At 41.3% G+C, this 25394-nt stretch overlaps 1 protein-coding gene across 2 annotated transcripts; it reads right to left on the bottom strand.

Moving 5' to 3' along the window:
* Nucleotides 1-16100: 16100 nt before the first annotated feature.
* Nucleotides 16101-24756, bottom strand: LOC117968495 (zinc finger protein 570-like). Of its 2 annotated transcripts, none has more exons than XM_059014365.1 (3): nucleotides 24426-24756; nucleotides 22880-23111; nucleotides 16101-18972 (listed from the first exon to the last, which is right to left on the bottom strand). In XM_059014365.1, the coding sequence occupies exon 3, from the start codon at nucleotides 18935-18937 to the stop codon at nucleotides 17567-17569; it is 1371 nt and encodes a 456-aa protein (XP_058870348.1). In that variant the 5' UTR covers nucleotides 18938-18972; nucleotides 22880-23111; nucleotides 24426-24756; the 3' UTR covers nucleotides 16101-17566. The 2 variants fall into 2 exon arrangements, with proteins under 2 accessions (XP_058870348.1, XP_058870347.1); XM_059014364.1 differs by lacking the exon at nucleotides 24426-24756 and adding an exon at nucleotides 23531-24382.
* Nucleotides 24757-25394: the final 638 nt, after the last annotated feature.

Genomic DNA, 25394 nt, shown 5'->3' with positions numbered 1-25394 from the left:
TGTAAAAATAATGTGATATCTTGTAACAATTGTAAGTCGCCCTGGATAAGGGGGTCTGCTAAGAAATAAATAATAATAATAATCCCAAAACATCACTTCCGAGAGACTTCCTTAAAAACAAAGTGCTTCATTACTTTCCCATAAACTGATTTCTGCGTCAATTTCAAAGATCACAGGTTAACCAGGAACTTAATACTGTATCACATTCTGAATATGAATATAGCTGAGTTATTAATTGTAGGTAATACTTAGAATAACAGATACATATTTACCATTAAAAAGCAATCCATGTGATTTCTTTACCAGTCGTTCATTATTTTGTGTATCAGCCTCCACACAAAGCCGAGCGCAGTGCGGTATACTGTAATGATGCTCCAGTCAGTGTGCCCGGACTGCACCTGAACCATCTTAAAAACACGAAGCCTCCAATAAGCTCATTTGTAAAAGTTAGTAAAGAATGGCGCTATATAATCTAAGGAAGCTGAATGTGAACTCCTAGCTGGAGCAACGAGAGAGGGAGAGAGGGGGCGGGGCAGAGAAGGAGGCGGAGACGCTGCTAGGCAACCGGCTCCTGAACATTCCACTCCGCTGAGCAGAGACCGTTAGGATTTAAAAATGCCAAAGTTCCGAGCGCCGTTAGTATGGGCTGCCAGAAATGAGGAGAAAATAAATACAGCTTTTTATAAATGTGTGCATTCAGATATCATTTAGAAATCTAGTTACAAGATTTAACATATAGCTAAATATTTAAAAAAATCTTAAATCTCTTAACTAGATTTAACATTTAGTTAAATATTTAACTGGCAGCTAAAGTGCATAGCATAAGTGTACCTGTGCGTGTGTGTCTGTGTCAGTACCTGTGAGTGTGTGTGTCAGTACCTGTGTTTGCTTGTCCATACCTGTGTGTGCGTCAGTACCTGTGTGTGTGTATGTGTGTCAGTACCTGTGTGTGTCAGTACCTGTGCGTGTCAGTACCTGTGTGTGTCAGTGTGTGTATCAGTGTGTGTGTTTCACAATCTGTGTGTGTGTGTGTCTCAGTGTGTGTGTGTTTTTCAGTACGTGTGTGTGCGTGCGTCAGTAGCTGTGTGTGCGTGTCAGTACCTGTGTGTGTGTCAGTACGTGTGTGTGTCACTATCTGTGTGTGTGTCTCAGTGTGTGTGTCTCAGTGTCTGTGTGTCTTAGTGTGTTTGTCAGTACATGTGTGTGCGTATGTGTCAGTACCTGTGTGTGTGTGTGTTTGTGTGTCAGTACCTTTGTGTGTGTGTCAGTACCTGTGTGTGTGACAGTACCTGTGTGTTTGTGTGTGTGTGTCTCAGTGTGTGTGTCTCGGTGTGTGTGTCAGTGTGTGTGTGTCAGCACCTGTGTGTGCGTGTCAGTACCTGTGTGTGTGTGTGTGTCTCAGTGTGTGTGTGTGTGTGTTAGTACCTGTGTGTGTAAGTTCTTGTGTGTGTGTTAGTGTGTGTATCAGTGTGTGTGTTACAATCTGTGTGCGTGTGTGTCTCAGTGTGTGTGTGTGTCTCAGTGTGTGTGTCTTAGTGTGTGTGTCTGTGTGTGTGTTTGTCAGTACGTGTGTGTGCGTGCGTGTCAGTATCTGTGTGTGTGTGTGTGTTTGTCAGTACCTGTGTTTGTGTGTGTCAGTAGCTGTGTGTGTGTGTCAGTTCCTGTGTGTGTGTCAGTTCCTGTGTGTGTGTCACTATCTGTGTGTGTGTCACTATCTGTGTGTGTGTCTCTCAGGGTGTGTGTCTCAGTGTGTGTGTGTCTTAGTGTGTTTGTCAGTACGTGTGTGTGCGTGCGTGTCAGAATCTGTGTGTGTGTTTGTCAGTACCTGTGTGTGTCAGTACCTGTGTGTGTGTGTGTGTCAGTACCTGTGTGTGTGTCAGTACCTGTGTGTGTGTGTGTGTGTGTTTGTGTCAGTACCTGTGTGTGTGTGTCAGTACCTGTGTGTGTGTGTGTTTGTGTCAGTACCTGTGTGTGTGTGTCAGTACCTGTGTGTGTGTGACAGTACCTGTGTGTTTGTGTGTGTGTCTCAGTGTGTGTGTCTCGGTGTGTGTGTGTGTGTGTCAGAATCTGTGTGTGTGTGTCAGTACCTGTGTGTGTGGCAGTACGTGTGTGTGTCAGTTCCTGTGTGTGTGTCACTATCTGTGTGTGTGTCTCTCAGTGTGTGTGTCTCAGTGTGTGTGTCTTAGTGTGTTTGTCAGTACGTGTGTGTGCGTGCGTGTGTGTGTGTGTGTGTGTCTCAGTGTGTGTGTGTGTGTGTCTCAGTGTGTGTGTGTGTCTCAGTCTCTTCAAGTCATACAAAGAGCATTTCAAGTGGAGCGATAAAGTGGAGCGAAGCGATCAAAAAAAGGCGCCAAGTTAGAAGCAAGAATTGTGTGAATCTTGGGCCCCAGCACCTTTCCAAGTGTGCCTATTTGCTTGATGCTTGACAAGATTGGCCTGATTGCTTCTCCTAACTTGTTCTTTTGTGTTTGATATCACCCCTTTAAACGGCTGTTGCGTTTTTCGAACGTGTTTTTTTACATTGACAATGTTTTTGTCGTGGGATTGAGAGGAGTTAGAAAAACGTGTTTGAAACGACCGAGAGTCTCTATACAGCTCCAAGAGTTTGCTAGTGTCTCATGATGTAACCCTGGAGTGTGGGCTCAGTCTTCATGAAATGAGAAATGGAATTCCTTTGCTAGTGTCTCATGATGTAAGCCCTGGAGTGTGGGCTCAGTCTTCTCTGCTGCCTGCTTGTTCTCAGTGTGTGAGTTCAGCTGCATTTCCAGTGTCCTGAGCTGGGCTTTGAACCCACTGGGGACGCAGCTGAGAACAAGCCAGACCCACGACTCAGGGATAAAATAACAAGATTAGAAAGCTTATACGTAGAACTCTTTTTATTGTTTTTATTGATTTGAAAATTAGACATTTTGAAATCTAACAAATACTGTACTGGTATTATGGCTTCTGGTAGACTTTTGTGATATAATTGTGTAGTTTCTTTGATTACATGAAGGTAAATAAAAGATTTAAATTATGTTCATGTGTTTTGTTTAATGGATTGGGGTGTGACTTGAAAAGCCTGAACTGTCCCAGTGTCCATGGGGTCATACTGCACATGAAAGACTCCTTTTTGAAATACACTGACAGCAGACTGTGGGTCCAAACCAACATACAAATGCACCCTGTGCACTTAGACTGATAACCCTGTTTCCAGAGTCAGACAAGAGCGTTCTGGGCATCTCATTAAAGGGGATATATTTCTGTTTGATGGGTCTGCTTCATCTGTCTATGCCAAACCTTTTTTTTCATACAATTAATATAGACCATGTTCAAGTAATTGTAGCTGACACAATAATTCCACACATCTTCCTGCCTGAGTTCTGCTCAACTACCTCATGTTTTGTTCTGTGTATATTTTTAGTCGTACAGTTTATGCTTTCTGTCTGTGTACTACACTCTTATATGCTGTTTTCTACAGTTTGAGAATTTTTGTATTTGTGTAGGATCATTATCTTTACAAGGTATAGCTCTGCTGTGACGTTATTTCAATTAGAATGCTGGTAACCATGGTTTTGTGGTATGTTGAATATGATAAAGGTGTTTTGTTAAATGAGACATTTCTCAATGGCATAGTCTTTTTTTGTTTTGTTTAAAGCATAAAGATTGACTTCACCCATTCCCTTCTTGAACTGAAAAATAAAGATGGTCAATTGTAAAATAAATATTAATCGTCGATTTGGCAAAAAAAAAAACTAATAGCTGCAAGCCTCTGTATATGGAGTGTGTCAAAATGAAATCGAATAGCAGCAAGCCTCTGTATATGGAGTGTGTCAAAATGAAATTGAATAGCAGCAAGCCTCTGTATATGGAGTGTGTCAAAATGAAATCGAATAGCAGCAAGCCTCTGTATATGGAGTGTGTCCAAATGAAATTGAATAGCAGCAAGCCTCTGTATATGGAGTGTGTCAAAATGAAATCAAATAGCAGCAAGCCTCTGTATATGGAGTGTGTCAAAATGAAATCGAATAGCAGCAAGCCTCTGTATATGGAGTGTGTCAAAATGAAATCGAATAGCAGCAAGCCTCTGTATATGGAGTGTGTCCAAATGAAATTGAATAGCAGCAAGCCTCTGTATATGGAGTGTGTCAAAATGAAATCAAATAGCAGCAAGCCTCTGTATATGGAGTGTGTCAAAATGAAATCGAATAGCAGCAAGCCTCTGTATATGGAGTGTGTCAAAATGAAATTGAATAGCAGCAAGCCTCTGTATATGGAGTGTGTCAAAATGAAATCGACTATCAGCAAACCTGTGTATGTGGAGTGTGTCAAAATGAAATTGAATAGCAGCAAGCCTCTGTATATGGAGTGTGTCAAAATGAAATTGAATAGCAGCAAGCCTCTGTATATGGAGTGTGTCAAAATGAAATCGAATAGCAGCAAGCCTCTGTATATGGAGTGTGTCAAAATGAAATCGACTATCAGCAAACCTGTGTATGTGGAGTGTGTCAAAATGAAATTGAATAGCAGCAAGCCTCTGTATATGGAGTGTGTCAAAATGAAATCGAATAGCAGCAAGCCTCTGTATATGGAGTGTGTCAAAATGAAATCGACTATCAGCAAACCTGTGTATGTGGAGTGTGTCAAAATGAAATCAAATAGCAGCAAGCCTCTGTATATGGAGTGTGTCAAAATGAAATTGAATAGCAGCAAGCCTCTGTATATGGAGTGTGTCAAAATGAAATCGACTATCAGCAAACCTGTGTATGTGGAGTGTGTCAAAATGAAATTGAATAGCAGCAAGCCTCTGTATATGGAGTGTGTCAAAATGAAATTGAATAGCAGCAAGCCTCTGTATATGGAGTGTGTCAAAATGAAATCGAATAGCAGCAAGCCTCTGTATATGGAGTGTGTCCAAATGAAATTGAATAGCAGCAAGCCTCTGTATATGGAGTGTGTCAAAATGAAATCAAATAGCAGCAAGCCTCTGTATATGGAGTGTGTCAAAATGAAATCGAATAGCAGCAAGCCTCTGTATATGGAGTGTGTCAAAATGAAATCGAATAGCAGCAAGCCTCTGTATATGGAGTGTGTCCAAATGAAATTGAATAGCAGCAAGCCTCTGTATATGGAGTGTGTCAAAATGAAATCAAATAGCAGCAAGCCTCTGTATATGGAGTGTGTCAAAATGAAATCGAATAGCAGCAAGCCTCTGTATATGGAGTGTGTCAAAATGAAATTGAATAGCAGCAAGCCTCTGTATATGGAGTGTGTCCAAATGAAATTGAATAGCAGCAAGCCTCTGTATATAGAGTGTCAAAATGAAATCGACTATCGGCAAGCCTCTGTATATGGAGTGTGTCAAAATGAAATCCAATAGCAGCAAGCCTCTGTCTATGGAGTGTCAAAATGAAATCGAATAGCACCAAGCCTCTGTATATGGAGTGTGTCCAAATGAAATCCAATAGCAGCAAGCCTCTGTCTATGGAGTGTCAAAATGAAATCAAATAGCTGCAAGCCTCTGTATATGGAGTGTGTCCAAATGAAATCGACTATCAGCAAGCCTCTGTATATGGGAGTGTGTCAAAATGTAATCGACTATCAGCAAGCCTCTGTATATGGAGTGTGTCAAAATGAAATCAAATAGCAGCAAGCCTCTGTATATAGAGTGTGTCCAAATGAAATTGAATAGCAGCAAGCCTCTGTATATGGAGTGTGTCCAAATGAAATTGAATATCAGCAAGCCTCTGTATATGGAGTGTGTCAAAATGAAATTGAATAGCAGCAAGTCTCTGTATATAGAGTGTCAAAATGAAATCGACTATCGACAAGCCTCTGTATATGGAGTGTGTCCAAATGAAATTGAATAGCTGCAAGCCTCTGTATATGGAGTGTGTCAAAATGAAATTGAATAGCAGCAAGCCTCTGTATATAGAGTGTCAAAATGAAATCGACTATCGGCAAGCCTCTGTATATGGAGTGTGTCCAAATGAAATTGAATAGCTGCAAGCCTCTGTATATGGAGTGTGTCAAAATGAAATTGAATAGCAGCAAGCCTCTGTATATAGAGTGTCAAAATGAAATCGACTATCGGCAAGCCTCTGTATATGGAGTGTGTCCAAATGAAATTGAATAGCTGCAAGCCTCTGTATATGGAGTGTGTCAAAATGAAATCGAATAGCAGCAAGCCTCTGTATATGGAGTGTGTCAAAATGAAATCGAATAGCAGCAAGCCTCTGTATATGGAGTGTGTCAAAATGAAATCCAATAGCAGCAAGCCTCTGTCTATGGAGTGTCAAAATGAAATCGAATAGCAGCAAGCCTCTGTATATGGAGTGTGTCCAAATGAAATCCAATAGCAGCAAGCCTCTGTATATGGAGTGTGTCCAAATGAAATCGACTATCAGCAAGCCTCTGTATATGGAGTGTCAAAATGAAATCAAATAGCTGCAAGCCTCTGTATATGGAGTGTGTCAAAATGAAATCGACTATCAGCAAGCCTCTGTATATGGAGTGTGTCAAAATGAAATCCAATAGCAGCAAGCCTCTGTATATGGAGTGTGTCCAAATAAAATCGACTATCAGCAAGCCTCTGTATATGGGAGTGTGTCAAAATGAAATCGACTATCAGCAAGCCTCTGTATATGGAGTGTGTCAAAATGAAATCGACTATCAGCAAGCCTCTGTATATAGAGTGTCAAAATGAAATCGACTATCGGCAAGCCTCTGTATATGGAGTGTGTCCAAATGAAATTGAATAGCTGCACGCCTCTGTATATGGAGTGTGTCAAAATGAAATTGAATAGCAGCAAGCCTCTGTATATAGAGTGTCAAAATGAAATCGACTATCGGCAAGCCTCTGTATATGGAGTGTGTCCAAATGAAATCGAATAGCAGCAAGCCTCTGTATATGGAGTGTGTCAAAATGAAATCCAATAGCAGCAAGCCTCTGTCTATGGAGTGTCAAAATGAAATCGAATAGCAGCAAGCCTCTGTATATGGAGTGTGTCAAAATGAAATCAAATAGCTGCAAGCCTCTGTATATGGAGTGTGTCAAAATGAAATCAAATAGCTGCAAGCCTCTGTATATGGAGTGTGTCCATATGAAATCGACTATCAGCAAGCCTCTGTATATGGGAGTGTGTCAAAATGAAATCGACTATCAGCAAGCCTCTGTATATGGAGTGTGTCCAAATGAAATCGACTATCAGCAAGCCTCTGTATATGGAGTGTGTCCAAATGAAATCGACTATCAGCAAGCCTCTGTATATGGGAGTGTGTCAAAATGAAATCGACTATCAGCAAGCCTCTGTATATGGAGTGTGTCAAAATGAAATCAACTATCAGCAAGCCTCTGTATATGGAGTGTGTCAATGAAATCGAATAGCAGCAAGCCTCTGTATATGGAGTGTCAAAATGAAATCGAATAGCTGCAAGCCTCTGTATATGGAGTGTGTCAAAATGAAATTGAATAGCAGCAAGCCTCTGTATATGGAGTGTGTCAAAATGAAATCAAATAGCAGCAAGCCTCTGTATATGGAGTGTGTCAAAATGAAATTAAATAGCAGCAAGCCTCTGTATATGGAGTGTGTCAAAATGAAAACAACTATCAGCAAGCCTCTGTATATGGAGTGTGTCAATGAAATCGAATAGCAGCAAGCCTCTGTATATGGAGTGTCAAAATGAAATCGAATAGCTGCAAGCCTCTGTATATGGAGTGTGTCCAAATGAAATTGAATAGCAGAAAGCCTCTGTATATGGAGTGTGTCAAAATGAAATCAAATATCAGCAAGCCTCTGTATATGGAGTGTGTCAAAATGAAATCAAATAGCAGCAAGCCTCTGTATATGGAGTGTGTCCAAATGAAATCAAATAGCAGCAAGCCTCTGTATATGGAGTGTGTCAAAATGAAATTGAATAGCAGCAAGCCTCTGTATATGGAGTGTGTCCAAATGAAATTGAATATCAGCAAGCCTCTGTATATGGAGTGTGTCCAAATGAAATTGAATAGCTGCAAGCCTCTGTATATGGAGTGTGTCAAAATGAAATTGAATAGCAGCAAGCCTCTGTATATGGAGTGTGTCAAAATGAAATCCAATAGCAGCAAGCCTCTGTCTATGGAGTGTCAAAATGAAATCGAATAGCAGCAAGCCTCTGTATATGGAGTGTGTCCAAATGAAATCCAATAGCAGCAAGCCTCTGTCTATGGAGTGTCAAAATGAAATCAAATAGCTGCAAGCCTCTGTATATGGAGTGTGTCCAAATGAAATCGACTATCAGCAAGCCTCTGTATATGGGAGTGTGTCAAAATGAAATCGACTATCAGCAAGCCTCTGTATATGGAGTGTCAAAATGAAATCAAATAGCAGCAAGCCTCTGTATATAGAGTGTGTCCAAATGAAATTGAATAGCAGCAAGCCTCTGTATATGGAGTGTGTCCAAATGAAATTGAATATCAGCAAGCCTCTGTATATGGAGTGTGTCAAAATGAAATTGAATAGCAGCAAGTCTCTGTATATAGAGTGTCAAAATGAAATCGACTATCGGCAAGCCTCTGTATATGGAGTGTGTCCAAATGAAATCGAATAGCAGCAAGCCTCTGTATATGGAGTGTGTCAAAATGAAATTGACTATCAGCAAGGCTCTGTATATGGAGTGTGTCAAAATGAAATCGACTATCAGCAAGCCTCTGTATATGGAGTGTGTCAAAATGAAATCGAAAAGCAGCAAGCCTCTGTATATGGAGTGTGTCAAAATGAAATCAAATAGCAGCAAGCCTCTGTATATGGAGTGTGTCAAAATGAAATCGAATAGCAGCAAGTCTCTGTATATGAAGTGTGTCAAAATGAAATCCAATAGCATCAAGCCTCTGTCTATGGAGTGTCAAAATGAAATCGAATAGCAGCAAGCCTCTGTATATGGAGTGTGTCCAAATGAAATCCAATAGCAGCAAGCCTCTCTCTATGGAGTGTCAAAATGAAATCGACTATCAGCAAGCCTCTGTATATGGAGTGTGTCAAAATGAAATCGAATAGCAGCAAGCCTCTGTATATGGAGTGTGTCAAAATGAAATCGACTATCAGCAAGCCTCTGTCTATGGAGTGTCAAAATGAAATCGAATAGCAGCAAGCCTCTGTATATGGAGTGTCAAAATGAAATCAAATAGCTGCAAGCCTCTGTATATGGAGTGTGTCCAAATGAAATCGACTATCAGCAAGCCTCTGTATATGGGAGTGTGTCAAAATGAAATCGACTATCAGCAAGCCTCTGTATATAGAGTGTCAAAATGAAATCGACTATCGGCAAGCCTCTGTATATGGAGTGTGTCAAAATGAAATCGAATAGCAGCAAGCCTCTGTATATGGAGTGTGTCAAAATGAAATCCAATAGCAGCAAGCCTCTGTCTATGGAGTGTCAAAATGAAATCGAATAGCAGCAAGCCTCTGTATATGGAGTGTGTCCAAATGAAATCCAATAGCAGCAAGCCTCTGTATATGGAGTGTGTCCAAATGAAATCGACTATCAGCAAGCCTCTGTATATGGGAGTGTGTCAAAATGAAATCGACTATCAGCAAGCCTCTGTATATGGAGTGTGTCAAAATGAAATCGACTATCAGCAAGCCTCTGTATATGGAGTGTGTCAAAATGAAATCGACTATCAGCAAGCCTCTGTATATGGGAGTGTGTCAAAATGAAATCGACTATCAGCAAGCCTCTGTATATGGAGTGTGTCAAAATGAAATCCAATAGCAGCAAGCCTCTGTATATGGAGTGTGTCCAAATGAAATCGACTATCAGCAAGCCTCTGTATATGGGAGTGTGTCAAAATGAAATCGACTATCAGCAAGCCTCTGTATATGGAGTGTGTCAAAATGAAATCGACTATCAGCAAGCCTCTGTATATAGAGTGTCAAAATGAAATCGACTATCGGCAAGCCTCTGTATATGGAGTGTGTCCAAATGAAATCAAATAGCTGCAAGCCTCTGTATATGGAGTGTGTCAAAATGAAATCGACTATCAGCAAGCCTCTGTATATGGAGTGTGTCAAAATGAAATTGAATAGCTGCAAGCCTCTGTATATGGAGTGTGTCAAAATGAAATTGAATAGCAGCAAGCCTCTGTATATAGAGTGTCAAAATGAAATCGACTATCGGCAAGCCTCTGTATATGGAGTGTGTCAAAATGAAATCCAATAGCAGCAAGCCTCTGTATATGCAGTGTGTCCAAATGAAATCGACTATCAGCAAGCCTCTGTATATGGGAGTGTGTCAAAATGAAATCGACTATCAGCAAGCCTCTGTATATGGAGTGTGTCAAAATGAAATCGACTATCAGCAAGCCTCTGTATATGGAGTGTGTCAAAATGAAATCGACTATCAGCAAGCCTCTGTATATGGGAGTGTGTCAAAATGAAATCGACTAACAGCAAGCCTCTGTATATGGAGTGTGTCAAAATGAAATCGACTATCAGCAAGCCTCTGTATATAGAGTGTCAAAATGAAATCGACTATCGGCAAGCCTCTGTATATGGGAGTGTGTCAAAATGAAATCGACTATCAGCAAGCCTCTGTATATGGAGTGTCAAAATGAAATCAAATAGCTGCAAGCCTCTGTATATGGAGTGTGTCAAAATGAAATCGACTATCAGCAAGCCTCTGTATATGGAGTGTGTCAAAATGAAATCCAATAGCAGCAAGCCTCTGTATATGGAGTGTGTCCAAATGAAATCGACTATCAGCAAGCCTCTGTATATGGGAGTGTGTCAAAATGAAATCGACTATCAGCAAGCCTCTGTATATGGAGTGTGTCAAAATGAAATCGACTATCAGCAAGCCTCTGTATATAGAGTGTCAAAATGAAATCGACTATCGGCAAGCCTCTGTATATGGAGTGTGTCCAAATGAAATCAAATAGCTGCAAGCCTCTGTATATGGAGTGTGTCAAAATGAAATCGACTATCAGCAAGCCTCTGTATATGGAGTGTGTCAAAATGAAATCGACTATCAGCAAGCCTCTGTATATAGAGTGTCAAAATGAAATCGACTATCGGCAAGCCTCTGTATATGGGAGTGTGTCAAAATGAAATCGACTATCAGCAAGCCTCTGTATATGGAGTGTCAAAATGAAATCAAATAGCTGCAAGCCTCTGTATATGGAGTGTGTCAAAATGAAATCGACTATCAGCAAGCCTCTGTATATGGAGTGTGTCAAAATGAAATCCAATAGCAGCAAGCCTCTGTATATGGAGTGTGTCCAAATGAAATCGACTATCAGCAAGCCTCTGTATATGGGAGTGTGTCAAAATGAAATCGACTATCAGCAAGCCTCTGTATATGGAGTGTGTCAAAATGAAATCGACTATCAGCAAGCCTCTGTATATAGAGTGTCAAAATGAAATCGACTATCGGCAAGCCTCTGTATATGGAGTGTGTCCAAATGAAATCAAATAGCTGCAAGCCTCTGTATATGGAGTGTGTCAAAATGAAATCGACTATCAGCAAGCCTCTGTATATGGAGTGTGTCAAAATGAAATCAAATAGCTGCAAGCCTCTGTATATGGAGTGTGTCAAAATGAAATCAAATAGCTGCAAGCCTCTGTATATGGAGTGTGTCAAAATGAAATCGACTATCAGCAAGCCTCTGTATATGGAGTGTGTCAAAATGAAATTGAATAGCTGCAAGCCTCTGTATATGGAGTGTGTCAAAATGAAATTGAATAGCAGCAAGCCTCTGTATATAGAGTGTCAAAATGAAATCGACTATCGGCAAGCCTCTGTATATGGAGTGTGTCAAAATGAAATCGAATAGCAGCAAGCCTCTGTATATGGAGTGTGTCAAAATGAAATCCAATAGCAGCAAGCCTCTGTCTATGGAGTGTCAAAATGAAATCGAATAGCAGCAAGCCTCTGTATATGGAGTGTGTCAAAATGAAATCAAATAGCTGCAAGCCTCTGTATATGGAGTGTGTCAAAATGAAATCAAATAGCTGCAAGCCTCTGTATATGGAGTGTGTCAAAATGAAATCGACTATCAGCAAGCCTCTGTATATGGGAGTGTGTCAAAATGAAATCGACTATCAGCAAGCCTCTGTATATGGAGTGTGTCCAAATGAAATCGACTATCAGCAAGCCTCTGTATATGGAGTGTGTCCAAATGAAATCGACTATCAGCAAGCCTCTGTATATGGGAGTGTGTCAAAATGAAATCGACTATCAGCAAGCCTCTGTATATGGAGTGTGTCCAAATGAAATCGACTATCAGCAAGCCTCTGTATATGGGAGTGTGTCAAAATGAAATCAACTATCAGCAAGCCTCTGTATATGGAGTGTGTCAAAATGAAATTGAATAGCAGCAAGCCTCTGTATATAGAGTGTCAAAATGAAATCGACTATCGGCAAGCCTCTGTATATGGAGTGTGTCAAAATGAAATCGAATAGCAGCAAGCCTCTGTATATGGAGTGTGTCAAAATGAAATCCAATAGCAGCAAGCCTCTGTCTATGGAGTGTCAAAATGAAATCGAATAGCAGCAAGCCTCTGTATATGGAGTGTGTCCAAATGAAATCCAATAGCAGCAAGCCTCTGTATATGGAGTGTGTCCAAATGAAATCGACTATCAGCAAGCCTCTGTATATGGAGTGTCAAAATGAAATCAAATAGCTGCAAGCCTCTGTATATGGAGTGTGTCAAAATGAAATCGACTATCAGCAAGCCTCTGTATATGGAGTGTGTCAAAATGAAATCCAATAGCAGCAAGCCTCTGTATATGGAGTGTGTCCAAATGAAATCGACTATCAGCAAGCCTCTGTATATGGGAGTGTGTCAAAATGAAATCGACTATCAGCAAGCCTCTGTATATGGAGTGTGTCAAAATGAAATCGACTATCAGCAAGCCTCTGTATATAGAGTGTCAAAATGAAATCGACTATCGGCAAGCCTCTGTATATGGAGTGTGTCCAAATGAAATCAAATAGCTGCAAGCCTCTGTATATGGAGTGTGTCAAAATGAAATCGACTATCAGCAAGCCTCTGTATATGGAGTGTGTCAAAATGAAATCAAATAGCTGCAAGCCTCTGTATATGGAGTGTGTCAAAATGAAATCAAATAGCTGCAAGCCTCTGTATATGGAGTGTGTCAAAATGAAATCGACTATCAGCAAGCCTCTGTATATGGAGTGTGTCAAAATGAAATTGAATAGCTGCAAGCCTCTGTATATGGAGTGTGTCAAAATGAAATTGAATAGCAGCAAGCCTCTGTATATAGAGTGTCAAAATGAAATCGACTATCGGCAAGCCTCTGTATATGGAGTGTGTCAAAATGAAATTGAATAGCAGCAAGCCTCTGTCTATGGAGTGTCAAAATGAAATCGAATAGCAGCAAGCCTCTGTCTATGGAGTGTCAAAATGAAATCAAATAGCTGCAAGCCTCTGTATATGGAGTGTGTCCAAATGAAATCGACTGTCAGCAAGCCTCTGTATATGGGAGTGTGTCAAAATGAAATCGACTATCAGCAAGCCTCTGTATATGGAGTGTGTCAAAATGAAATCAAATAGCAGCAAGCCTCTGTATATAGAGTGTGTCCAAATGAAATTGAATAGCAGCAAGCCTCTGTATATGGAGTGTGTCCAAATGAAATTGAATATCAGCAAGCCTCTGTATATGGAGTGTGTCAAAATGAAATTGAATAGCAGCAAGTCTCTGTATATAGAGTGTCAAAATGAAATCGACTATCGGAAAGCCTCTGTATATGGAGTGTGTCCAAATGAAATTGAATAGCTGCAAGCCTCTGTATATGGAGTGTGTCAAAATGAAATTGAATAGCAGCAAGCCTCTGTATATAGAGTGTCAAAATGAAATCGACTATCGGCAAGCCTCTGTATATGGAGTGTGTCAAAATGAAATCGAATAGCAGCAAGCCTCTGTATATGGAGTGTGTCAAAATGAAATCCAATAGCAGCAAGCCTCTGTCTATGGAGTGTCAAAATGAAATCGAATAGCAGCAAGCCTCTGTATATGGAGTGTGTCCAAATGAAATCCAATAGCAGCAAGCCTCTGTATATGGAGTGTGTCCAAATGAAATCGACTATCAGCAAGCCTCTGTATATGGAGTGTCAAAATGAAATCAAATAGCTGCAAGCCTCTGTATATGGAGTGTGTCAAAATGAAATCGACTATCAGCAAGCCTCTGTATATGGAGTGTGTCAAAATGAAATCCAATAGCAGCAAGTCTCTGTATATGGAGTGTGTCCAAATGAAATCGACTATCAGCAAGCCTCTGTATATGGGAGTGTGTCAAAATGAAATCGACTATCAGCAAGCCTCTGTATATGGAGTGTGTCAAAATGAAATCGACTATATGCAAGCCTCTGTATATAGAGTGTCAAAATGAAATCGACTATCGGCAAGCCTCTGTATATGGAGTGTGTCCAAATGAAATCAAATAGCTGCAAGCCTCTGTATATGGAGTGTGTCAAAATGAAATCGACTATCAGCAAGCCTCTGTATATGGAGTGTGTCAAAATGAAATCAAATAGCTGCAAGCCTCTGTATATGGAGTGTGTCAAAATGAAATCAAATAGCTGCAAGCCTCTGTATATGGAGTGTGTCAAAATGAAATCGACTATCAGCAAGCCTCTGTATATGGAGTGTGTCAAAATGAAATTGAATAGCTGCAAGCCTCTGTATATGGAGTGTGTCAAAATGAAATTGAATAGCAGCAAGCCTCTGTATATAGAGTGTCAAAATGAAATCGACTATCGGCAAGCCTCTGTATATGGAGTGTGTCAAAATGAAATCGAATAGCAGCAAGCCTCTGTATATGGAGTGTGTCAAAATGAAATCCAATAGCAGCAAGCCTCTGTCTATGGAGTGTCAAAATGAAATCGAATAGCAGCAAGCCTCTGTATATGGAGTGTGTCAAAATGAAATCAAATAGCTGCAAGCCTCTGTATATGGAGTGTGTCAAAATGAAATCAAATAGCTGCAAGCCTCTGTATATGGAGTGTGTCAAAATGAAATCGACTATCAGCAAGCCTCTGTATATGGGAGTGTGTCAAAATGAAATCGACTATCAGCAAGCCTCTGTATATGGAGTGTGTCCAAATGAAATCGACTATCAGCAAGCCTCTGTATATGGAGTGTGTCCAAATGAAATCGACTATCAGCAAGCCTCTGTATATGGGAGTGTGTCAAAATGAAATCGACTATCAGCAAGCCTCTGTATATGGAGTGTGTCAAAATGAAATCGACTATCAGCAAGCCTCTGTATATGGAGTGTGTCAATGAAATCGAATAGCAGCAAGCCTCTGTATATGGAGTGTCAAAATGAAATCGAATAGCTGCAAGCCTCTGTATATGGAGTGTGTCCAAATGAAATTGAATAGCAGCAAGCCTCTGTATATGGAGTGTGTCAAAATGAAATCAAATAGCAGCAAGCCTCTGTATATGGAGTGTCAAAATGAAATCGAATAGCAGCAAGCCTCTGTATATAGAGTGTGTCCAAATGGCCATGTCAATGAGATTCTCTCCCTTGCTGCATTGTATGTTTTGCTTATCTCAAGATTTGTCAATTCCTGATCGGGCCACGCTCAATATGGTGTGTTATTCAAGGACCCTTCACTACTTCACTGTGTGAACCCAGGGTAAAGACTTCTCTCCTCTATTGAGCTGTAACCCTATTTTTATGAAGACATTTCTATTGAACAATAAACAGGGCAATTACTATACCTTCAGTTGTTTAACCTGTTACTAAAATAAAATGAAGACACAGCCCCCCCCATTTGTTTCTTTTTAAAATATATTTTTTTCTTTTTAGATTACAGTGCACAAATAACCATGTAATTACTGTAATAATCCAAAACAGCTTCTCGAGTCAATTGTATTTCCCTTTTCATTTCGGAATGTTCTTTTAAAAACTCTAGATAGGAGCATGTTATCATTCATGTCTTGTTGTCAACATTTTGTTATTGTTCAACTTTGCTAAATGTGCACATCAGTACCTCTGAAAGAAATCTGTACTGTAACAGTGTCATTGCTTGCAATTGCTGTACTAGATACATGCTAGAGGCTGCGCCCCCACCAGTTTAATTCAATTGTATAATAAGTAACACTACACACAGGGTCACTTTCATTTTATTATTTAATAGCACAGAGAAGTTCTTAACAGTTTTAATACTGACAGCAGCATAGATTTGTTTATGGAATGGAATGGTATCATTGAACTCCCGACCGTACCATAACAACAAAAGAGAGAGGGGAAAATGAAAATAGTATTTCATAAATTAACAAATTATTATTAGTTTCCACAGTGTTGAAGGCACAAACAAATAAAAAAATATTATCACTGATTACCAGTTTTAATCCAGACAGAAACGCAGATGTGACCCGTGTGTGCTGAACTATATATTCCATGTCTCCCTATTCAGTGCAATGGAACAGTCGCAAGTCCCTGCCTAGCAACAACGTCAGGCAGCAGTGACGTCAGACCATTATCTTTGGGGTTCAGTTTCTGTAAATCTAGGAGCCCCAAAAAATATTAATACCCCGCTGCACATCTACACCCCTGGGACTATGTGTATGCCAAGTGTGGTTCCTTAATTTGCTATACTTTTTGAGATACAGGTATATTAAAAAAAATGCTGCTTTTTGCCACTCTGTATCTCAAAAAGTATTCAGCCAAATGCTACCCCATTCACATGGTTTGATGAGCCTGCCAATCCGACCACACATAAAAATGCATATTGGTGGGATGTTACCTCCCTTTTGAGCTGCTTGTAAAACCGACTGTAAACAGGACTTTCATTCAAACCTTAACCATGTCTGTGCGACCGCAGTGGCCTATTCATGTCGTCATGCCGGCCCTTATTCATGATGTTATTCATGTAGTATTCATTACCCCTATTAATGAAATTGATACCCCCCATAATAATAACCATATTCAGGTTCATACACAATTCATAAAGGTTGCAGGTAGTCATAGCCTACTTATACTACTGATTAAAATGCAAGCACAGCTGCTTTGGCACACACTCATTCTCACATTTATGCTAAAGCATGATTAAACACCCTTAGGCTGGCACATAGACAGGATTCCTTTCAAAAAATATCACTGGAGCATCACACTCAGTTTTGATTGGTATAAAGCAGTGGCCCTCACTTCCAATTAGGTCCTGAATGATTTATAAGAAGGTTGATTCATTAATCTACAATCTGGTTGAAGCAAAGACCTGGACTGGAAGGACCGAAAACAAGGACCATTGTAACACTGCCTGGAATATTGATTTCTATCAGCTTCATCTGCATTTTCAAAACTGGTATATATGTCTTTTCACTTAACCACAGAAAGCAAATGTATTGCCACATTTTGTACAGTGATACAGCTTCTTTCCACTGTGAATTTGCTGGTGTGTTTTTAGGTTTCCTGACAGACTGAAACTCTTCCCACATTTAGTGCAGTGATACGGCTTCTCTCCAGTGTGAATTTGCTGGTGTTGTTTTAGGCTTCCTAACTGAATGAAGCGCTTCCCACCATCAGTGCAGTGATACAGCTTCTCTCCAGTGTGAATTCACCTCTGTTTTTTAAGCTTCCTTACTGACTGAAGCTCTTCCCACAGTCAAAGCAGTGATGCGGCTTCTCTCCAGTGTGAGTTTGCTGGTGTGATTTTAGGTGTCCTAACTGACTGAAGCTCTTCCCACAGTCAGAGCAGTGATGCGGCCTCTCTCCAGCGTGAATTCTCTGGTGTCTTTTTAGGTTTCCTGACAGACTGAAACTCTTCCCACATTTAACACAATGATACGGCTTCTTTCCACTGTGAATTCGCTGGTGTCTTTTTAGGCTTCCTGACATACTGAAGCTCTCTCCACATTCAATACATTGATACGGCTTCTCTCCAGTGTGAATTCGCTGGTGTTGTTTTAGGTTTCCTAACCGAATGAAGCTCTTCCCACAGTCAGAACAGTGATGCGGCTTCTCTCCAGTGTGAGTTCGCTGGTGTGATTTTAGGTGTCCTGACTGACTGAAGCTCTTCCCACAGTCACTGCAGTGATGCAGCTTCTCTCCAGTATGAATTCTCTGGTGTCTTTTTAGGCTTCTTAACTGACTGAAGTTCTTCCCACATTCAGTACATTGATGTGATATCTTTGGCAGGGATATGTTTTCTGAATCCTTAAACAGCAAGTCAATAGACTCCTCTTCAATGCAGAAAGACTCCAGTTCAGTCTTTTCTTTAATGTGGACATGATCCAGTTCAGTCTCTTCTTTCATGTGGACAGGCTCCAGTTCAGTCTCCTCTTGTTTAATGTGGACAGGCTCCAGTTCAGTCTCTTCTTTAATGTGGACAGGCTCCAGTTCAGTCTCTTCTTTAATGTGGACAGGCTCCAATTCAGTCTCTTCTTTAATGTGCACAGGCTCCAGTTCATTGTCTTCTTCTTTAATGTGGACAAGCTCCAGTTCAGTCTCCTCTTTAATGTGGACAGGCTCCAGTTCATTGTCTTCTTCTTTAATGTGGACAGGCTCCAGTTCAGTCTCTTCTTTAATGTGGACAGGCTCCAGTTCAGTCTCCTCTTTAATGTGGACAGGCTCCAGTTCATTGTCTTCTTCTTTAATGTGGACAGGCTCCAGTTCAGTCTCTTCTTTAATGTGGACAGGCTCCAGTTCAGTGTCTTCTTTAATGTGGACAGGCTCCAGTTCAGTCTCTTCTTTAAAGTGGACAGGCTCCAGTTCAGTCTCTTCTTTCATGTGGACAGGCTCCAGTTCAGTCTCTTCTTTAATGTGGACAGGCTCCAGTTCAGTCTCCTCTTTAATGTGGACAGGCTCCAGTTCAGTCTCTTCTTTAATGTGGACAGGCTCCAGTTCAGTCTCTTCTTTAATGTGGACAGGCTCCAGTTCAGGCATCTCCTGTTTAATGCAGATAGGTGCCAGTTCCACAACCTCCTCCTGTTTAATGTAAACAGATTCCATCTTTGTTCCTTCACTTTCACCAAGATAAGGCAGTCCTGAAAACATAAAAAGTTAGGTTACTATCATAACCCTGTTTCTCTCAAATAGAAATGTAACCATTACCTCATGGGAATTTATCCTTAAAGACACTGTAACCTGAATAGATCTAACAAAGACTGCTCATCAAAGCCTGTGATGCAGCCATGCCCGTCCCGAGGGCATAAATAGACTGCATGCACAGATCTCAATATCATTTTTCCTTCAAGACTGCTGCAATCATAGATGCAGTGACCTTGAAGGTTAATGGTTACATTTCTATTCAGGGAACCAGGGTTATGATAATAACCTAACATTCCCTATCAAGTATGAAATGTAACCATTACCTAATGGGTAGACATACCAAAGTTGTTACAAGGCAATTAATGCAGACAACTGGAATGCCACAAGCTCGACCCAGGCCGCCTTGCGTGCTACCATTAGGAACCCTCAGCACAAGTAGCTGGAGCTAAAAGATTTGAGGGAGAACTCACCTCTATGTTTTTGCTGTAAGGGTCGAGCTCGAGGCCGCCCTTAACACTCTTGTTCCAAACCCAGGGATTTGTGGATCCACGACATTCAGCCGATAAGCGCAGGCGTGCAGGATGTGCCCACTTGGAAAGTCCCTCCAGACAGTGCCGAGACACTGTCAGCAGGCGGACATGGTTCAATGTGGGCTGAAAAACCCTGTTTTTGAACCAGGCTTGGAGAAGGCGCATGTGGAAAAGACTCAAAGGAAAGGTCTGGGAAGCTACTGCCATAAAGCCCATAAGCCTCTGGAATGTCACTACTGTCAGAGACAGAAGCTCTGCTGACAGAGACGGGTGAGCCACTGGCACTGGGTGATCCAAAGAGGGTAACTCTGGATCGCCCATCTCCTCAGAGGTGGCAATGGAAAGCAGATTGTCTAGTTGCGAGCCTGTGCTTGGTGCCCCTTGTTGCTCCAAGAGAACAGAGGGGGCTGGTGGAGCAGTGTGTTCACGCAACAGCTGAGCCAGTACTGTGCCTTGCTGGGAAACAGCTTCCCAGAGCTTGTCCAGATTTTCAGAGTCCACTGATCTATGAGACCGGTGACCTTTTCTCCTCTTTTTAGAAACATGAGGAGGGGAGGAAAGGCAGAGGATGATGAGGAAGACCATGCCACTCGTTCAACTCTCCTGCTCTCCCATGGCACAGCACCCTCAGACGAGGATGTAGCCAACCCCTTAAGGGATGATGCTAGGGAGCCCTGTCAAAGTGGTAAAGCCGTGGACCACTTCACGGAGCTGCGAGACACCCGTTTATCTAGCGTATGCCGAGAGAAGGACGTGCAGAACTCACAGAGTCCGCGGCCTGCGAGTGGCCCTTTGCATGCTCCGGTCCCAAACAGGAAGAGCAACTGTCGTGCTTATCCTCTACTGAGAGATTGGCCTTGCAAATGTCACAAGGGTAAAACCCTGGCATGCAGCAAGCAGTAAACTCTGTGACAACTGCTGCTTCAATCTGCTCAAGCCGGCGCTTACCTATCTCTCTCTCTACTAATATATATTAGTACTTTGTAGCACTTGCCGCTAGAAGCTGCAGTCAAACAGCACATGTAGCAAAGTACTGTATTTAAAAAATATATAAAACAGCACAAGTCGAAACTGAAAGCGTCCGCTGGTCTTGGACCAGAGATGGTGTCACTGTTGTGTATCACAATACCCCCTTTTTAACCGAGTCTGAATGGTGGTGATGAACCGAGGTGGAACAGAGCAGACAGTAAAATGAACCAAAATGACCCGATCGGCTCCCAGCCGCACAGTGACTGTAAAGTACCTTGCAAGGCACAGTTCAGTGAGTGTTCTACTCGGTGGTGGTACGCTCTATATAGTACCGTTCGGTGGTGGTTCAACACTCGGTGGTTTTAAACTCGGTCCAGTACCTTGGGTACGGTCCGGTTCAGTGGTACACTTCGTACAATTCGGGTACCCCAGTGCAGTAACCTCGTTCACTGTTTTGTACATATACTGTGTCAGGAACGGAGCAGGTCTGTGACCCACAGTTACTGCAGAAGCAGTATATAAGGCTGCCCACCTATATAGCTTTTGTCAAACCAACACAGCCCTAAGACTGGGGAAAGCCGGCTGTCAGAGCCCAAGGCAGCACGAAACACTGCGGGAAAGATTGCAAGCAATCAGACCCGACGCAGAGCTAGCCTAGCGACTGCGTAGTGAATCAGAGTGATAACCTTGTTCATTGTACAGATTTGTACCGGTGGGAATGGAGTAGGCCTGGACCTACAGTTACAATTAAGCAGACTATAGGGGTGCCAGCCTATAGCGCTTCTGGCAAACCGACACAGTCGTAAGACTGGGGAAAGCCAGCTGTCAGAGCCGTGACAGCCTTCGAAATGGCACTGCATGCAGAGACCAGGGTGGCAACGAAACACTACGGGAGGGGCTGCGGACAGCAGGACCCGAAGCAGAGCTGAGCCCAGCAACTGCTAGTGAATCAGAATGGTATCCTCGTTCGATGTACAGTACACCGGTGGGAACGGGAGCAGGTCTGGACCCACAGTTACCACGGGAGCGATCTATAGGGATGCCTACCTGCAGAGCTCTTGGTTAATCCAACAGTCCGAAAACTGAGGAAACCTACTATCAGAGCTCTAATAGTCTATACAATAATACTGCAAGCAGAATTAATGCGGCAACAAGACACCGCGGGAGAAAACTGCAAGCAGAATTAATCAACGAGACACTGAGGGAGAAAACTGCAAGCAGAACTAATGTGTGCAACGAGACACTGAGGGAGAAACTGCAAGCAGAACTAATGTGCCAACGAGACACAGTGGGAGAAAACTGGAAACAGTTTTAACCTGAAGCGCGTGTCACGGTCCAACAGGTGCGCTGGAATTTCTGTGAAAAGAAATAGAAAAATACACACCGAAAAACTTTTTTTTCTCACACAAAACAGTGAACACTCGATTACTGTTAATTATGTATAAATTCCCTAACAAAATAACATTTTTATTTTCAACGAAGCTAGCAGCCTGAGAGAGAACACAAGTACCCGACTTAAGGTTACTCGATCCCGGGGAAGGGGCGACGGAGCCGCCCGCTTCACATGGAGCACAAGGCCCCTGAGGGACTAACGAAAACCACGGCTGAGTGCACAGTACGTGTAACTAGCAATGACTATAATCACGTAAACATCATCTAATTATAATCACATTAACAGTGTAATTACACAAGCAAATAAGCAGATAACAGTACATTCAACACTTATCTCTCTCGATCAGATCGGATGAAAGGAAAAATGATATTGAGATCTGTGCATGCAGCCTGTTTATGCCCTCGGGACGGGCATGACTGAATCTATTCAGGTTACTGGGTCTATTCAGGTTACTGGGTTACTGGGTCTTTAAGGATAAATACCCATGAGGTAATGGTCATATTTCGTACTTGATAGGCAATTAAGTATTGCTGTCTGTTGTCTATGTCACCTTCAGTCTCAAGAAAGCATTTCCTTTAGTTGTTTTTATACTTTCAATCAAACAACCACAAAGACCAATGATGAGGATAAATACTTTGTAACTCTCATGGGTGCTTGTGACATTTAATAAGGCATTTAATGTAATTAACCTAACTTTGAAATGGGTAGAATTGTTCTGTTAACAGAGTCCTAAAAACAACATCTGGAGGAGCATCAGGAATTTAACTGTTCATAGACAAAAGTTACATGCCACAAATATTACGTGCTTGTGTTACAAACTAAGATCTTACAACATCTGTGTCAAATATTTACTGTTACTAAATCATTTCAAACATATATTCATAATAAACAAAGCATTCCACACAATTACAATCCTGCCAAGCAACACATTAACTGTTCAGTTCCAGTAAGACACGATTTGGCGAGTGTCAAGTGGATTTAAAAGATGAATAAAAAGATAGAGAAGCTTACTTCAGGTATTGTCAGTGGGATGTGCAGCACGGCTCTAGTGCTCTAGTCACTCGCTCGGACCGTTCAATTCTTCTCTTCAGGGTAACTAGGCAGCTCAAACGGACAGCGACAGGTAATCTGTGTAGACTAGACTGCACTGCATATTTAAACCCCTCTCTTGCAGTTCCACGCTCAACACGTCAGCCCCTCCCTGGATGTCACCTGCGTGCTGTTAGTCTCTCTTTGTTCTCTTCTATAATATATAATTAATATATTATTTGCTTCGGTTCCCTTACACACGTTTCTTTCACATAGCAATACTAAAAATCACTTTGGAATGTAGGTCTCCCTTTGTGTTTTAATTTATAACAGCAGAATAAAACTGGCAAAGGCAACAAAGATACACTTCATTAAAATTATATTTCTATAACATATTAAGAAGGACAGAAAGATCAGTTTATACACAAACGTAGCTTTTTATTTAAATATTCTGGATTTTATAATTGAATCAAAGTTAATAAAAGCGACCAGTAGATGGCAGAAATGATCCATTTATTTTTTTTCCATTTATTATTATCTATGCAGTCCACCAATCCAGTATTCTTGCACATTAATAACAGGGCTATTAGATTTCTGTGCTGTTCTGTTTTATTTTGTAAATTATAAACTCACATAATGATTTCTAATGCCATCCATTTTCAACCGTTTTCAACCGGGGGTACACGTACCGCTTCTAAGGGTCATAGGGGGTACGCAGGACGACTCAGAAATACACAAATCAAAATGAAAGTAAAAGAAAAGAATGGTTTTTTAACAGTATTATATATTCTCTAAAACACTGTGTATAATTTTTTCATCTTTGTTTAGCAGTTCAAAGTGAACCGCAGATGCAGCTGTTAGTGTATTGCTGTGTGTGTGTGTGTGTGTGCGTGCTGTCCTGTCTTCTCCGCTGTTTGTGTGACGTGCCTGGGGTGTCACGTGCACAGTGCAGCTGTATGAGAGGGTCTGTGTTGGCTGCACTGTGATTTGTGTTCAGTTCCGCCAGCCACCTGTTTGCGCAGGACCGAGGATCTGAGCGATTGGACCATGACTGTATTTAGGAGCTGCCTGTGTGCAGCTCAGGTTCGTGTTGTGTAGTTGTGTGAGAGTGTGTCCTGGAGCTGGCTATCAGAGCTAAACCATTTTATGACAGAGCGTCCATTAGCCTGCTGTTCCAGCGCTTCAATAAAAACAGCAGTTTACACTGCTTTAAACTGCATCCTGTGCTGCCTCCATTTATTCCTGCTGCGGACCAGATACACCAGTACAATATATTAAATAAATGGGAAAGAATGTGTTAATCAAATTATTCTGCCTTTCACTGCAACTGGTGCCATTCAGTGAGCGAAAACTGTAAAGGGTACTTCAACTGAAACCTCCCGACAGAAGGGGTACAGTTGCAAAAAAAAAAAACCCAGTCCTAAGACAATACCTGCCCTTCTCCTCTAATGTGGCAGGAATTCAAGGAAATACACAATTTCATTAATCTTTAGTAGAAATCAGTGGCTACTGTCATTGAAATACTTACGTAGGTTGTTCTAAACATAACTGGACCCACACGTTAAGGTGGACAGTAGTCTAAGACTTCTCTTCAAATCATGCTTAGCACAATTGCAGTAAAATAAAATAAAACATTAGGTATACAGAGACTAAACTGGGTCGATATACTGTTATTTTTCAGAAAGAGAGAGAGAGAGAATTAAAAGTCAGCAATCCGAGGAGAATCAATAACTAACAGGATACTCATCAGCTCTGTATCCAAGGAGAATCAGTAACTAACAGGATACTCATCAGCTCTGTATCCGAGGAGAATCAGTAACTAACAGGATACTCATCAGCTCTGTATCCAAGGAGAATCAGTAACTAACAGGATACTCATCAGCTCTGCATGCGAGGAGAATCAGTAACTAACAGGATACTCATCAGCTCTGTATCCAAGGAGAATCAGTAACTAACAGGATACTCATCAGCTCTGTATCCAAGGAGAATCAGTAACTAACAGGATACTCATCAGCTCTGTATCCAAGGAGAATCAGTAACTAACAGGATACTCATCAGCTCTGTATCCAAGGAGAATCAGTAACTAACAGGATACTCATCAGCTCTGTATCCGAGGAGAATCAGTAACTAACAGGATACTCATCAGCTCTGTATCCAAGGAGAATCAGTAACTAACAGGATACTCATCAGCTCTGTATCCAAGGAGAATCAGTAACTAACAGGATACTCATCAGCTCTACATTCAAAGAGAATCAGTAACTAACAGGATACTCATCAGCTCTGTATCCAAGGAGAATCAGTAACTAACAGGATACTCATCAGCTCTGTATCCAAGGAGAATCAGTAAGTAACAGGATACCCATCAGCTCTGTATCCGAGGAGAATCAGTAACTAACAGGATACTCATCAGCTCTGTATCCAAGGAGAATCAGTAACTAACAGGATACTCATCAGCTCTGTATCCAAGGAGAATCAGTAACTAACAGGATACTCATCA

Source organism: Acipenser ruthenus, chromosome 48, assembly GCF_902713425.1.
Source record: "Acipenser ruthenus chromosome 48, fAciRut3.2 maternal haplotype, whole genome shotgun sequence".
NCBI classification, from domain to species: domain Eukaryota; kingdom Metazoa; phylum Chordata; class Actinopteri; order Acipenseriformes; family Acipenseridae; genus Acipenser; species Acipenser ruthenus.
Note: the sequence above shows the minus strand (reverse complement) of the source record. Positions and strands in the feature narration are given on the sequence as shown.